Raw genomic sequence first — 15,000 nt, forward strand, 5'->3', positions numbered from 1 at the left:
CGCGTGTCTCTTCGGTCAATAGTAAGCTAATGTATTTCAGTTGGTTGAAATCCCTGAAAACTAAGTTTTAAAGGAGATTCGAAAATGTGCAAAATGTTTCGAGAGTTTTGTTTTAGAATAAGTTAACGGTTTTCTGTAACTCAGTGGCCATGGCGTGAGGCACGGGTAATGCAATGGTTGCGTCATCGGTGAACGGTCTACGGTCTACAGTAGAATTAATGAAATCTTATCTACTTCTTAATGTTTTTCGAGTGTAGACCGTTGGAATTATGTAGACCGTTGCGAAAACTTCTTTTAACTGCCTGTTGCTTTTGAAATCATGAAAAGTCTATCTCAGGTTGTTTTTCTCGCCATTTGCATGTGTTGCATGTCAAAAGGGGAAAAGGTTGCCTTTTTTTTTGGACGAAAATGTATTTGTGTGTGTTACGATGTTCGCGTTGACATGGTGACGTATTATTAACTTATTAATAAAAGAATGACAAGCTTATCATTGCGTAACCTGTTTATTTCTTTGTTTTGAACCGTCCTTCACTTTTATTGAAGAGATTTATATACAAGGAATAACAGCTTTTCAGCATTTCGTTCGCTGACCATTATCGTGAATTTTAAGCCTTTGAGCGATTGTTCATTGAAGAGATTATATTATCAATAACAGTGTCGCCGCTCATGGCGTAAAGTGTACATTACACTATTTCAGCAAACTGTTGATAAGTCTCGTAGGTATTCTGTATCGCTTGGCGCTGGAACTCTTGTTCTACTAAATTGAACACGTTCTCAATCGGATTTATAATATGGCAACTGCGAACCAGTGTTAAAAAATAATTTGCACCTGCACTATTCAACACCCTACGTGCTTTGAAATAGTTCAGTACTGGACAATTATCTTGGATAAATAATTTGGAATGACTCTTTGCACCTCACCTAAACATTTTGGGAAACTTTCGACGGATGAAATCAGCAAAATCATTGCGAAAGCAAACTTTGTCCGCGCTTACTCGACAAAACAGCGTATGTAACGTTATAAATAGAACTGGGTAATTTGCACTACTTTTCAAGTTTATTTTTATCAATTAGAACCCAACTAGAACGCCATAACGTCTATTCCAGTTCAAGCTCCATTTTTCTGCTTTCCATTGATACCTTTGCTGAACCTATTGACTGTTCCGTTTAGTCGCAATGATGAATTACACGCGACAGCCATCGAGACAAGCAGTTGCAAAAAGAGTTGAGACACTCACTGTTGATAACCGTACAATGCGTGTCATTCAAGTCAGCGCATCTCCAGCCCCCCTTCCCCCCAAGCAAAGTTGTTTCCATTTCCACTTGGCACTCAGACTAAAGGGTATCAACATTGAAAAAGGGAGGGGGGAGGGAGGGGCGTTGAGCCTTTTCTTATGAACTAGAAGAGGAGTTTTAGGAAGAAGAGGTGGATTTTCCATTCAGTGTCTCAACCTTTTTGCAATTGCTTGTCTAGTTGTTTTACCTCCGTATTGCTGGGTTGTCTGTTTGTTTTTTGGGGCGAGACCTTGCATATACGACAGTTGTATTGTAAGCTTTGAAGAGAACTTTGTTTAGTTCGGGTAGGTTTGCGTAGTGAGGAATGGTGTTTGAAAATGTGGTTTTTTTGAGGTGTGCTGAAAGTGCTATAATTGGCAATCATTTAGGACGAAATTGGGTGTTTACCTCTTGCACGCTTCAGGTAGTCATTAACACATTTTCTGACGGCAACAAACACAGTTTTGGGTTGGTTTGATGTCAAATTTGGTGTTGAAAGTGTCAATACGTTGTAAGAAGTCTTAGTTGAAATCAGAGCGCACACAATAAGCGTGCGTACATTGTACCGATCACGTTTTGTTTAGGTAAATAGTACGCAGGGAAATGAGTGTTGTGCTTCTTCTGCTGTGTGACAACAGGACGAACTTCTTTCCGGAAATTTAGTCTTTCACTGCAATTTTCAATGGAATCCGCTTTTTATTTGAAAATATTTCCAGTGACAGTCTGTGGTTTTCAGTTAGCCGTGAGGTAGGATCGAATTTCATACGAACGCGTGTCTCTTCGGTCAATAGTAAGCTAATGTATTTCAGTTGGTTGAAATCCCTGAAAACTAAGTTTTAAAGGAGATTCGAAAATGTGCAAAATGTTTCGAGAGTTTTGTTTTAGAATAAGTTAACGGTTTTCTGTAACTCAGTGGCCATGGCGTGAGGCACGGGTAATGCAATGGTTGCGTCATCGGTGAACGGTCTACGGTCTACAGTAGAATTAATGAAATCTTATCTACTTCTTAATGTTTTTCGAGTGTAGACCGTTGGAATTATGTAGACCGTTGCGAAAACTTCTTTTAACTGCCTGTTGCTTTTGAAATCATGAAAAGTCTATCTCAGGTTGTTTTTCTCGCCATTTGCATGTGTTGCATGTCAAAAGGGAAAAGGTTGCCTTTTTTTTTGGACGAAAATGTATTTGTGTGTGTTACGATGTTCGCGTTGACATGGTGACGTATTATTAACTTATTAATAAAAGAATGACAAGCTTATCATTGCGTAACCTGTTTATTTCTTTGTTTTGAACCGTCCTTCACTTTTATTGAAGAGATTTATATACAAGGAATAACAGCTTTTCAGCATTTCGTTCGCTGACCATTATCGTGAATTTTAAGCCTTTGAGCGATTGTTCATTGAAGAGATTATATTATCAATAACAGTGTCGCCGCTCATGGCGTAAAGTGTACATTACACTATTTCAGCAAACTGTTGATAAGTCTCGTAGGTATTCTGTATCGCTTGGCGCTGGAACTCTTGTTCTACTAAATTGAACACGTTCTCAATCGGATTTATAATATGGCAACTGCGAACCAGTGTTAAAAAATAATTTGCACCTGCACTATTCAACACCCTACGTGCTTTGAAATAGTTCAGTACTGGACAATTATCTTGGATAAATAATTTGGAATGACTCTTTGCACCTCACCTAAACATTTTGGGAAACTTTCGACGGATGAAATCAGCAAAATCATTGCGAAAGCAAACTTTGTCCGCGCTTACTCGACAAAACAGCGTATGTAACGTTATAAATAGAACTGGGTAATTTGCACTACTTTTCAAGTTTATTTTTATCAATTAGAACCCAACTAGAACGCCATAACGTCTATTCCAGTTCAAGCTCCATTTTTCTGCTTTCCATTGATACCTTTGCTGAACCTATTGACTGTTCCGTTTAGTCGCAATGATGAATTACACGCGACAGCCATCGAGACAAGCAGTTGCAAAAAGAGTTGAGACACTCACTGTTGATAACCGTACAATGCGTGTCATTCAAGTCAGCGCATCTCCAGCCCCCCTTCCCCCCCAAGCAAAGTTGTTTCCATTTCCACTTGGCACTCAGACTAAAGGGTATCAACATTGAAAAGGGGAGGGGGGAGGGAGGGGCGTTGAGCCTTTTCTTATGAACTAGAAGAGGAGTTTTAGGAAGAAGAGGTGGATTTTCCATTCAGTGTCTCAACCTTTTTGCAATTGCTTGTCTAGTTGTTTTACCTCCGTATTGCTGGGTTGTCTGTTTGTTTTTTGGGGCGAGACCTTGCATATACGACAGTTGTATTGTAAGCTTTGAAGAGAACTTTGTTTAGTTCGGGTAGGTTTGCGTAGTGAGGAATGGTGTTTGAAAATGTGGTTTTTTTGAGGTGTGCTGAAAGTGCTATAATTGGCAATCATTTAGGACGAAATTGGGTGTTTACCTCTTGCACGCTTCAGGTAGTCATTAACACATTTTCTGACGGCAACAAACACAGTTTTGGGTTGGTTTGATGTCAAATTTGGTGTTGAAAGTGTCAATACGTTGTAAGAAGTCTTAGTTGAAATCAGAGCGCACACAATAAGCGTGCGTACATTGTACCGATCACGTTTTGTTTAGGTAAATAGTACGCAGGGAAATGAGTGTTGTGCTTCTTCTGCTGTGTGACAACAGGACGAACTTCTTTCCGGAAATTTAGTCTTTCACTGCAATTTTCAATGGAATCCGCTTTTTATTTGAAAATATTTCCAGTGACAGTCTGTGGTTTTCAGTTAGCCGTGAGGTAGGATCGAATTTCATACGAACGCGTGTCTCTTCGGTCAATAGTAAGCTAATGTATTTCAGTTGGTTGAAATCCCTGAAAACTAAGTTTTAAAGGAGATTCGAAAATGTGCAAAATGTTTCGAGAGTTTTGTTTTAGAATAAGTTAACGGTTTTCTGTAACTCAGTGGCCATGGCGTGAGGCACGGGTAATGCAATGGTTGCGTCATCGGTGAACGGTCTACGGTCTACAGTAGAATTAATGAAATCTTATCTACTTCTTAATGTTTTTCGAGTGTAGACCGTTGGAATTATGTAGACCGTTGCGAAAACTTCTTTTAACTGCCTGTTGCTTTTGAAATCATGAAAAGTCTATCTCAGGTTGTTTTTCTCGCCATTTGCATGTGTTGCATGTCAAAAAGGGAAAAGGTTGCCTTTTTTTTTGGACGAAAATGTATTTGTGTGTGTTACGATGTTCGCGTTGACATGGTGACGTATTATTAACTTATTAAAAGAATGACAAGCTTATCATTGCGTAACCTGTTTATTTCTTTGTTTTGAACCGTCCTTCACTTTTATTGAAGAGATTTATATACAAGGAATAACAGCTTTTCAGCATTTCGTTCGCTGACCATTATCGTGAATTTTAAGCCTTTGAGCGATTGTTCATTGAAGAGATTATATTATCAATAACAGTGTCGCCGCTCATGGCGTAAAGTGTACATTACACTATTTCAGCAAACTGTTGATAAGTCTCGTAGGTATTCTGTATCGCTTGGCGCTGGAACTCTTGTTCTACTAAATTGAACACGTTCTCAATCGGATTTATAATATGGCAACTGCGAACCAGTGTTAAAAAATAATTTGCACCTGCACTATTCAACACCCTACGTGCTTTGAAATAGTTCAGTACTGGACAATTATCTTGGATAAATAATTTGGAATGACTCTTTGCACCTCACCTAAACATTTTGGGAAACTTTCGACGGATGAAATCAGCAAAATCATTGCGAAAGCAAACTTTGTCCGCGCTTACTCGACAAAACAGCGTATGTAACGTTATAAATAGAACTGGGTAATTTGCACTACTTTTCAAGTTTATTTTTATCAATTAGAACCCAACTAGAACGCCATAACGTCTATTCCAGTTCAAGCTCCATTTTTCTGCTTTCCATTGATACCTTTGCTGAACCTATTGACTGTTCCGTTTAGTCGCAATGATGAATTACACGCGACAGCCATCGAGACAAGCAGTTGCAAAAAGAGTTGAGACACTCACTGTTGATAACCGTACAATGCGTGTCATTCAAGTCAGCGCATCTCCAGCCCCCCTTCCCCCCCAAGCAAAGTTGTTTCCATTTCCACTTGGCACTCAGACTAAAGGGTATCAACATTGAAAAAGGGAGGGGGGAGGGAGGGGCGTTGAGCCTTTTCTTATGAACTAGAAGAGGAGTTTTAGGAAGAAGAGGTGGATTTTCCATTCAGTGTCTCAACCTTTTTGCAATTGCTTGTCTAGTTGTTTTACCTCCGTATTGCTGGGTTGTCTGTTTGTTTTTTGGGGCGAGACCTTGCATATACGACAGTTGTATTGTAAGCTTTGAAGAGAACTTTGTTTAGTTCGGGTAGGTTTGCGTAGTGAGGAATGGTGTTTGAAAATGTGGTTTTTTTGAGGTGTGCTGAAAGTGCTATAATTGGCAATCATTTAGGACGAAATTGGGTGTTTACCTCTTGCACGCTTCAGGTAGTCATTAACACATTTTCTGACGGCAACAAACACAGTTTTGGGTTGGTTTGATGTCAAATTTGGTGTTGAAAGTGTCAATACGTTGTAAGAAGTCTTAGTTGAAATCAGAGCGCACACAATAAGCGTGCGTACATTGTACCGATCACGTTTTGTTTAGGTAAATAGTACGCAGGGAAATGAGTGTTGTGCTTCTTCTGCTGTGTGACAACAGGACGAACTTCTTTCCGGAAATTTAGTCTTTCACTGCAATTTTCAATGGAATCCGCTTTTTATTTGAAAATATTTCCAGTGACAGTCTGTGGTTTTCAGTTAGCCGTGAGGTAGGATCGAATTTCATACGAACGCGTGTCTCTTCGGTCAATAGTAAGCTAATGTATTTCAGTTGGTTGAAATCCCTGAAAACTAAGTTTTAAAGGAGATTCGAAAATGTGCAAAATGTTTCGAGAGTTTTGTTTTAGAATAAGTTAACGGTTTTCTGTAACTCAGTGGCCATGGCGTGAGGCACGGGTAATGCAATGGTTGCGTCATCGGTGAACGGTCTACGGTCTACAGTAGAATTAATGAAATCTTATCTACTTCTTAATGTTTTTCGAGTGTAGACCGTTGGAATTATGTAGACCGTTGCGAAAACTTCTTTTAACTGCCTGTTGCTTTTGAAATCATGAAAAGTCTATCTCAGGTTGTTTTTCTCGCCATTTGCATGTGTTGCATGTCAAAAGGGGAAAAGGTTGCCTTTTTTTTGGACGAAAATGTATTTGTGTGTGTTACGATGTTCGCGTTGACATGGTGACGTATTATTAACTTATTAATAAAAGAATGACAAGCTTATCATTGCGTAACCTGTTTATTTCTTTGTTTTGAACCGTCCTTCACTTTTATTGAAGAGATTTATATACAAGGAATAACAGCTTTTCAGCATTTCGTTCGCTGACCATTATCGTGAATTTTAAGCCTTTGAGCGATTGTTCATTGAAGAGATTATATTATCAATAACAGTGTCGCCGCTCATGGCGTAAAGTGTACATTACACTATTTCAGCAAACTGTTGATAAGTCTCGTAGGTATTCTGTATCGCTTGGCGCTGGAACTCTTGTTCTACTAAATTGAACACGTTCTCAATCGGATTTATAATATGGCAACTGCGAACCAGTGTTAAAAAATAATTTGCACCTGCACTATTCAACACCCTACGTGCTTTGAAATAGTTCAGTACTGGACAATTATCTTGGATAAATAATTTGGAATGACTCTTTGCACCTCACCTAAACATTTTGGGAAACTTTCGACGGATGAAATCAGCAAAATCATTGCGAAAGCAAACTTTGTCCGCGCTTACTCGACAAAACAGCGTATGTAACGTTATAAATAGAACTGGGTAATTTGCACTACTTTTCAAGTTTATTTTTATCAATTAGAACCCAACTAGAACGCCATAACGTCTATTCCAGTTCAAGCTCCATTTTTCTGCTTTCCATTGATACCTTTGCTGAACCTATTGACTGTTCCGTTTAGTCGCAATGATGAATTACACGCGACAGCCATCGAGACAAGCAGTTGCAAAAAGAGTTGAGACACTCACTGTTGATAACCGTACAATGCGTGTCATTCAAGTCAGCGCATCTCCAGCCCCCCTTCCCCCCCAAGCAAAGTTGTTTCCATTTCCACTTGGCACTCAGACTAAAGGGTATCAACATTGAAAAAGGGGAGGGGGGAGGGAGGGGCGTTGAGCCTTTTCTTATGAACTAGAAGAGGAGTTTTAGGAAGAAGAGGTGGATTTTCCATTCAGTGTCTCAACCTTTTTGCAATTGCTTGTCTAGTTGTTTTACCTCCGTATTGCTGGGTTGTCTGTTTGTTTTTTGGGGCGAGACCTTGCATATACGACAGTTGTATTGTAAGCTTTGAAGAGAACTTTGTTTAGTTCGGGTAGGTTTGCGTAGTGAGGAATGGTGTTTGAAAATGTGGTTTTTTTGAGGTGTGCTGAAAGTGCTATAATTGGCAATCATTTAGGACGAAATTGGGTGTTTACCTCTTGCACGCTTCAGGTAGTCATTAACACATTTTCTGACGGCAACAAACACAGTTTTGGGTTGGTTTGATGTCAAATTTGGTGTTGAAAGTGTCAATACGTTGTAAGAAGTCTTAGTTGAAATCAGAGCGCACACAATAAGCGTGCGTACATTGTACCGATCACGTTTTGTTTAGGTAAATAGTACGCAGGGAAATGAGTGTTGTGCTTCTTCTGCTGTGTGACAACAGGACGAACTTCTTTCCGGAAATTTAGTCTTTCACTGCAATTTTCAATGGAATCCGCTTTTTATTTGAAAATATTTCCAGTGACAGTCTGTGGTTTTCAGTTAGCCGTGAGGTAGGATCGAATTTCATACGAACGCGTGTCTCTTCGGTCAATAGTAAGCTAATGTATTTCAGTTGGTTGAAATCCCTGAAAACTAAGTTTTAAAGGAGATTCGAAAATGTGCAAAATGTTTCGAGAGTTTTGTTTTAGAATAAGTTAACGGTTTTCTGTAACTCAGTGGCCATGGCGTGAGGCACGGGTAATGCAATGGTTGCGTCATCGGTGAACGGTCTACGGTCTACAGTAGAATTAATGAAATCTTATCTACTTCTTAATGTTTTTCGAGTGTAGACCGTTGGAATTATGTAGACCGTTGCGAAAACTTCTTTTAACTGCCTGTTGCTTTTGAAATCATGAAAAGTCTATCTCAGGTTGTTTTTCTCGCCATTTGCATGTGTTGCATGTCAAAAGGGGAAAGGTTGCCTTTTTTTTTGGACGAAAATGTATTTGTGTGTGTTACGATGTTCGCGTTGACATGGTGACGTATTATTAACTTATTAATAAAAGAATGACAAGCTTATCATTGCGTAACCTGTTTATTTCTTTGTTTTGAACCGTCCTTCACTTTTATTGAAGAGATTTATATACAAGGAATAACAGCTTTTCAGCATTTCGTTCGCTGACCATTATCGTGAATTTTAAGCCTTTGAGCGATTGTTCATTGAAGAGATTATATTATCAATAACAGTGTCGCCGCTCATGGCGTAAAGTGTACATTACACTATTTCAGCAAACTGTTGATAAGTCTCGTAGGTATTCTGTATCGCTTGGCGCTGGAACTCTTGTTCTACTAAATTGAACACGTTCTCAATCGGATTTATAATATGGCAACTGCGAACCAGTGTTAAAAAATAATTTGCACCTGCACTATTCAACACCCTACGTGCTTTGAAATAGTTCAGTACTGGACAATTATCTTGGATAAATAATTTGGAATGACTCTTTGCACCTCACCTAAACATTTTGGGAAACTTTCGACGGATGAAATCAGCAAAATCATTGCGAAAGCAAACTTTGTCCGCGCTTACTCGACAAAACAGCGTATGTAACGTTATAAATAGAACTGGGTAATTTGCACTACTTTTCAAGTTTATTTTTATCAATTAGAACCCAACTAGAACGCCATAACGTCTATTCCAGTTCAAGCTCCATTTTTCTGCTTTCCATTGATACCTTTGCTGAACCTATTGACTGTTCCGTTTAGTCGCAATGATGAATTACACGCGACAGCCATCGAGACAAGCAGTTGCAAAAAGAGTTGAGACACTCACTGTTGATAACCGTACAATGCGTGTCATTCAAGTCAGCGCATCTCCAGCCCCCCTTCCCCCCCAAGCAAAGTTGTTTCCATTTCCACTTGGCACTCAGACTAAAGGGTATCAACATTGAAAAAGGGGAGGGGGGAGGGAGGGGCGTTGAGCCTTTTCTTATGAACTAGAAGAGGAGTTTTAGGAAGAAGAGGTGGATTTTCCATTCAGTGTCTCAACCTTTTTGCAATTGCTTGTCTAGTTGTTTTACCTCCGTATTGCTGGGTTGTCTGTTTGTTTTTTGGGGCGAGACCTTGCATATACGACAGTTGTATTGTAAGCTTTGAAGAGAACTTTGTTTAGTTCGGGTAGGTTTGCGTAGTGAGGAATGGTGTTTGAAAATGTGGTTTTTTTGAGGTGTGCTGAAAGTGCTATAATTGGCAATCATTTAGGACGAAATTGGGTGTTTACCTCTTGCACGCTTCAGGTAGTCATTAACACATTTTCTGACGGCAACAAACACAGTTTTGGGTTGGTTTGATGTCAAATTTGGTGTTGAAAGTGTCAATACGTTGTAAGAAGTCTTAGTTGAAATCAGAGCGCACACAATAAGCGTGCGTACATTGTACCGATCACGTTTTGTTTAGGTAAATAGTACGCAGGGAAATGAGTGTTGTGCTTCTTCTGCTGTGTGACAACAGGACGAACTTCTTTCCGGAAATTTAGTCTTTCACTGCAATTTTCAATGGAATCCGCTTTTTATTTGAAAATATTTCCAGTGACAGTCTGTGGTTTTCAGTTAGCCGTGAGGTAGGATCGAATTTCATACGAACGCGTGTCTCTTCGGTCAATAGTAAGCTAATGTATTTCAGTTGGTTGAAATCCCTGAAAACTAAGTTTTAAAGGAGATTCGAAAATGTGCAAAATGTTTCGAGAGTTTTGTTTTAGAATAAGTTAACGGTTTTCTGTAACTCAGTGGCCATGGCGTGAGGCACGGGTAATGCAATGGTTGCGTCATCGGTGAACGGTCTACGGTCTACAGTAGAATTAATGAAATCTTATCTACTTCTTAATGTTTTTCGAGTGTAGACCGTTGGAATTATGTAGACCGTTGCGAAAACTTCTTTTAACTGCCTGTTGCTTTTGAAATCATGAAAAGTCTATCTCAGGTTGTTTTTCTCGCCATTTGCATGTGTTGCATGTCAAAAGGGGAAAAGGTTGCCTTTTTTTTTGGACGAAAATGTATTTGTGTGTGTTACGATGTTCGCGTTGACATGGTGACGTATTATTAACTTATTAATAAAAGAATGACAAGCTTATCATTGCGTAACCTGTTTATTTCTTTGTTTTGAACCGTCCTTCACTTTTATTGAAGAGATTTATATACAAGGAATAACAGCTTTTCAGCATTTCGTTCGCTGACCATTATCGTGAATTTTAAGCCTTTGAGCGATTGTTCATTGAAGAGATTATATTATCAATAACAGTGTCGCCGCTCATGGCGTAAAGTGTACATTACACTATTTCAGCAAACTGTTGATAAGTCTCGTAGGTATTCTGTATCGCTTGGCGCTGGAACTCTTGTTCTACTAAATTGAACACGTTCTCAATCGGATTTATAATATGGCAACTGCGAACCAGTGTTAAAAAATAATTTGCACCTGCACTATTCAACACCCTACGTGCTTTGAAATAGTTCAGTACTGGACAATTATCTTGGATAAATAATTTGGAATGACTCTTTGCACCTCACCTAAACATTTTGGGAAACTTTCGACGGATGAAATCAGCAAAATCATTGCGAAAGCAAACTTTGTCCGCGCTTACTCGACAAAACAGCGTATGTAACGTTATAAATAGAACTGGGTAATTTGCACTACTTTTCAAGTTTATTTTTATCAATTAGAACCCAACTAGAACGCCATAACGTCTATTCCAGTTCAAGCTCCATTTTTCTGCTTTCCATTGATACCTTTGCTGAACCTATTGACTGTTCCGTTTAGTCGCAATGATGAATTACACGCGACAGCCATCGAGACAAGCAGTTGCAAAAAGAGTTGAGACACTCACTGTTGATAACCGTACAATGCGTGTCATTCAAGTCAGCGCATCTCCAGCCCCCCTTCCCCCCCAAGCAAAGTTGTTTCCATTTCCACTTGGCACTCAGACTAAAGGGTATCAACATTTAAAAAGGGAGGGGGGAGGGAGGGGCGTGGAGCCTTTTCTTATGAACTAGAAGAGGAGTTTTAGGAAGAAGAGGTGGATTTTCCATTCAGTGTCTCAACCTTTTTGCAATTGCTTGTCTAGTTGTTTTACCTCCGTATTGCTGGGTTGTCTGTTTGTTTTTTGGGGCGAGACCTTGCATATACGACAGTTGTATTGTAAGCTTTGAAGAGAACTTTGTTTAGTTCGGGTAGGTTTGCGTAGTGAGGAATGGTGTTTGAAAATGTGGTTTTTTTGAGGTGTGCTGAAAGTGCTATAATTGGCAATCATTTAGGACGAAATTGGGTGTTTACCTCTTGCACGCTTCAGGTAGTCATTAACACATTTTCTGACGGCAACAAACACAGTTTTGGGTTGGTTTGATGTCAAATTTGGTGTTGAAAGTGTCAATACGTTGTAAGAAGTCTTAGTTGAAATCAGAGCGCACACAATAAGCGTGCGTACATTGTACCGATCACGTTTTGTTTAGGTAAATAGTACGCAGGGAAATGAGTGTTGTGCTTCTTCTGCTGTGTGACAACAGGACGAACTTCTTTCCGGAAATTTAGTCTTTCACTGCAATTTTCAATGGAATCCGCTTTTTATTTGAAAATATTTCCAGTGACAGTCTGTGGTTTTCAGTTAGCCGTGAGGTAGGATCGAATTTCATACGAACGCGTGTCTCTTCGGTCAATAGTAAGCTAATGTATTTCAGTTGGTTGAAATCCCTGAAAACTAAGTTTTAAAGGAGATTCGAAAATGTGCAAAATGTTTCGAGAGTTTTGTTTTAGAATAAGTTAACGGTTTTCTGTAACTCAGTGGCCATGGCGTGAGGCACGGGTAATGCAATGGTTGCGTCATCGGTGAACGGTCTACGGTCTACAGTAGAATTAATGAAATCTTATCTACTTCTTAATGTTTTTCGAGTGTAGACCGTTGGAATTATGTAGACCGTTGCGAAAACTTCTTTTAACTGCCTGTTGCTTTTGAAATCATGAAAAGTCTATCTCAGGTTGTTTTTCTCGCCATTTGCATGTGTTGCATGTCAAAAGGGGAAAAGGTTGCCTTTTTTTTTGGACGAAAATGTATTTGTGTGTGTTACGATGTTCGCGTTGACATGGTGACGTATTATTAACTTATTAATAAAAGAATGACAAGCTTATCATTGCGTAACCTGTTTATTTCTTTGTTTTGAACCGTCCTTCACTTTTATTGAAGAGATTTATATACAAGGAATAACAGCTTTTCAGCATTTCGTTCGCTGACCATTATCGTGAATTTTAAGCCTTTGAGCGATTGTTCATTGAAGAGATTATATTATCAATAACAGTGTCGCCGCTCATGGCGTAAAGTGTACATTACACTATTTCAGCAAACTGTTGATAAGTCTCGTAGGTATTCTGTATCGCTTGGCGCTGGAACTCTTGTTCTACTAAATTGAACACGTTCTCAATCGGATTTATAATATGGCAACTGCGAACCAGTGTTAAAAAATAATTTGCACCTGCACTATTCAACACCCTACGTGCTTTGAAATAGTTCAGTACTGGACAATTATCTTGGATAAATAATTTGGAATGACTCTTTGCACCTCACCTAAACATTTTGGGAAACTTTCGACGGATGAAATCAGCAAAATCATTGCGAAAGCAAACTTTGTCCGCGCTTACTCGACAAAACAGCGTATGTAACGTTATAAATAGAACTGGGTAATTTGCACTACTTTTCAAGTTTATTTTTATCAATTAGAACCCAACTAGAACGCCATAACGTCTATTCCAGTTCAAGCTCCATTTTTCTGCTTTCCATTGATACCTTTGCTGAACCTATTGACTGTTCCGTTTAGTCGCAATGATGAATTACACGCGACAGCCATCGAGACAAGCAGTTGCAAAAAGAGTTGAGACACTCACTGTTGATAACCGTACAATGCGTGTCATTCAAGTCAGCGCATCTCCAGCCCCCCTTCCCCCCCAAGCAAAGTTGTTTCCATTTCCACTTGGCACTCAGACTAAAGGGTATCAACATTGAAAAAGGGGAGGGGGGAGGGAGGGGCGTTGAGCCTTTTCTTATGAACTAGAAGAGGAGTTTTAGGAAGAAGAGGTGGATTTTCCATTCAGTGTCTCAACCTTTTTGCAATTGCTTGTAGATGAGGGATCATCTCTGTCTGTAGTGTGATTGAGATTACCGGCGACGGTCTAAGCACTTGCCGTTCTCTGAGTTGAGGATAATCGAGCGGGAGAAGGCGCGGCATTTGCATTGGGTAAGACAGGGACCCTCACACCACTCACTCACTCTTGAGGGGAGGGGAGGGACGGTTCAATCTCTTCTCATTGAACAAACATTGCATAGGACATACGGTGTGCGCAACTCCAGAGCCCTTAACTTGGTAGCAGTGTTAGTCAAGCAAACGACGTGCGTGCGTGCGTGCGTGTATGCCTGCGTGATAGAAGCGGCCCCCTCTACTGACTCTGAAAGAGTGTTCTTGGTTTTTATGGACTTGGCGCATGATCAGTTTTCAAACACATCCTCTCAGTTTGGATCACGTCCCCTCCACGTAGAATCGAGCGGCCCACGGAAAACTCTCTCTTATGTATCTACCAATGGGAGTGTTATACTTGCAGGCACAAAGGAAACAAGAAGGAAGCTTATCGAGGTCAATTATTTTTGTCCTTCCTTCGCCAGGGTTCTTCTTCTCGCCTCAGGGAAACAGTGGGGCACTGAGAAAGGTAGCTCTGGTCTTCCCATCATTTAAGGAACGTAGCAATAAATTCCTCAGGTGTCATGTCATCTTTAATTCCATTTGTTTTCTTCAATGGCTCCACCGATGGTTTTGGTAATAAAGCTTTCCTTGAGATTTCAAGTCTCCCCGAATGCTCGTCCCGTCCTAGGTACTTGACATCTACGGTATCTCCAACTTTCATTTTCAGCTGTTTCGGATTATAAACCTAAGAAAGAAAAGAAAGCAGTAGGCAGTGTTCTTTTCGTGGGGCGTGTCCAACAGATAAGAGGGCACCTCAGGGAAAACCTGCTTTAGCAATCTTAAGATCAAAAAGCTTTATCAAACGTGTGGCAGTTAATAAAATCCCAGAGGGGAGCTATCTCAAAGAGCGTCGAAAGAGAAAACTCAAGACTACCAAGAGTTCCTCTTGCTTATTGTCAGAGCCTACGATATTTGGATTTCGAATCCAACGGCTCAACCACTTGGATAACGACGCTGCTCTATTTCATATGACATTTTTAACCGTGCGAGGAATGCACAAGATACGCGAAAGAGTGTTATCAGAGATCTGACGCGTGGACGTAATTCTGTCCTTAAGACGAACAGAATGACGAATTGTTCCATTCATAGCCATTGTAAATAGGGCAACAGCCGAGCTAACTTTTTTATTTGACTTACTATGCATAGC

The 15,000-nt window shown here is 39.8% G+C and overlaps 1 protein-coding gene across 2 annotated transcripts in view; it reads right to left on the reverse strand.

Annotated features, from left to right (window-relative positions):
- Positions 1 to 13,211: 13,211 nt before the first annotated feature.
- LOC137979322 (polyribonucleotide nucleotidyltransferase 1, mitochondrial-like) overlaps positions 13,212 to 15,000 on the reverse strand; it is a 23,457-nt gene continuing 21,668 nt past the window's right edge. Inside the window, exon 28 of one of the 2 annotated variants that reach the window (XM_068826558.1) lies at positions 13,212 to 14,538. In XM_068826558.1, the coding sequence (XP_068682659.1) occupies positions 14,338 to 14,538 (201 nt within the window). In that variant the 3' untranslated portion in view covers positions 13,212 to 14,337. The remainder of the gene's footprint in view (positions 14,539 to 15,000) is intronic. The other variant, XM_068826559.1, reaches the window with a different exon arrangement.

Source organism: Montipora foliosa, chromosome 12 (assembly GCF_036669935.1).
Source record: "Montipora foliosa isolate CH-2021 chromosome 12, ASM3666993v2, whole genome shotgun sequence".
NCBI classification, from domain to species: Eukaryota; Metazoa; Cnidaria; class Anthozoa; order Scleractinia; family Acroporidae; genus Montipora; species Montipora foliosa.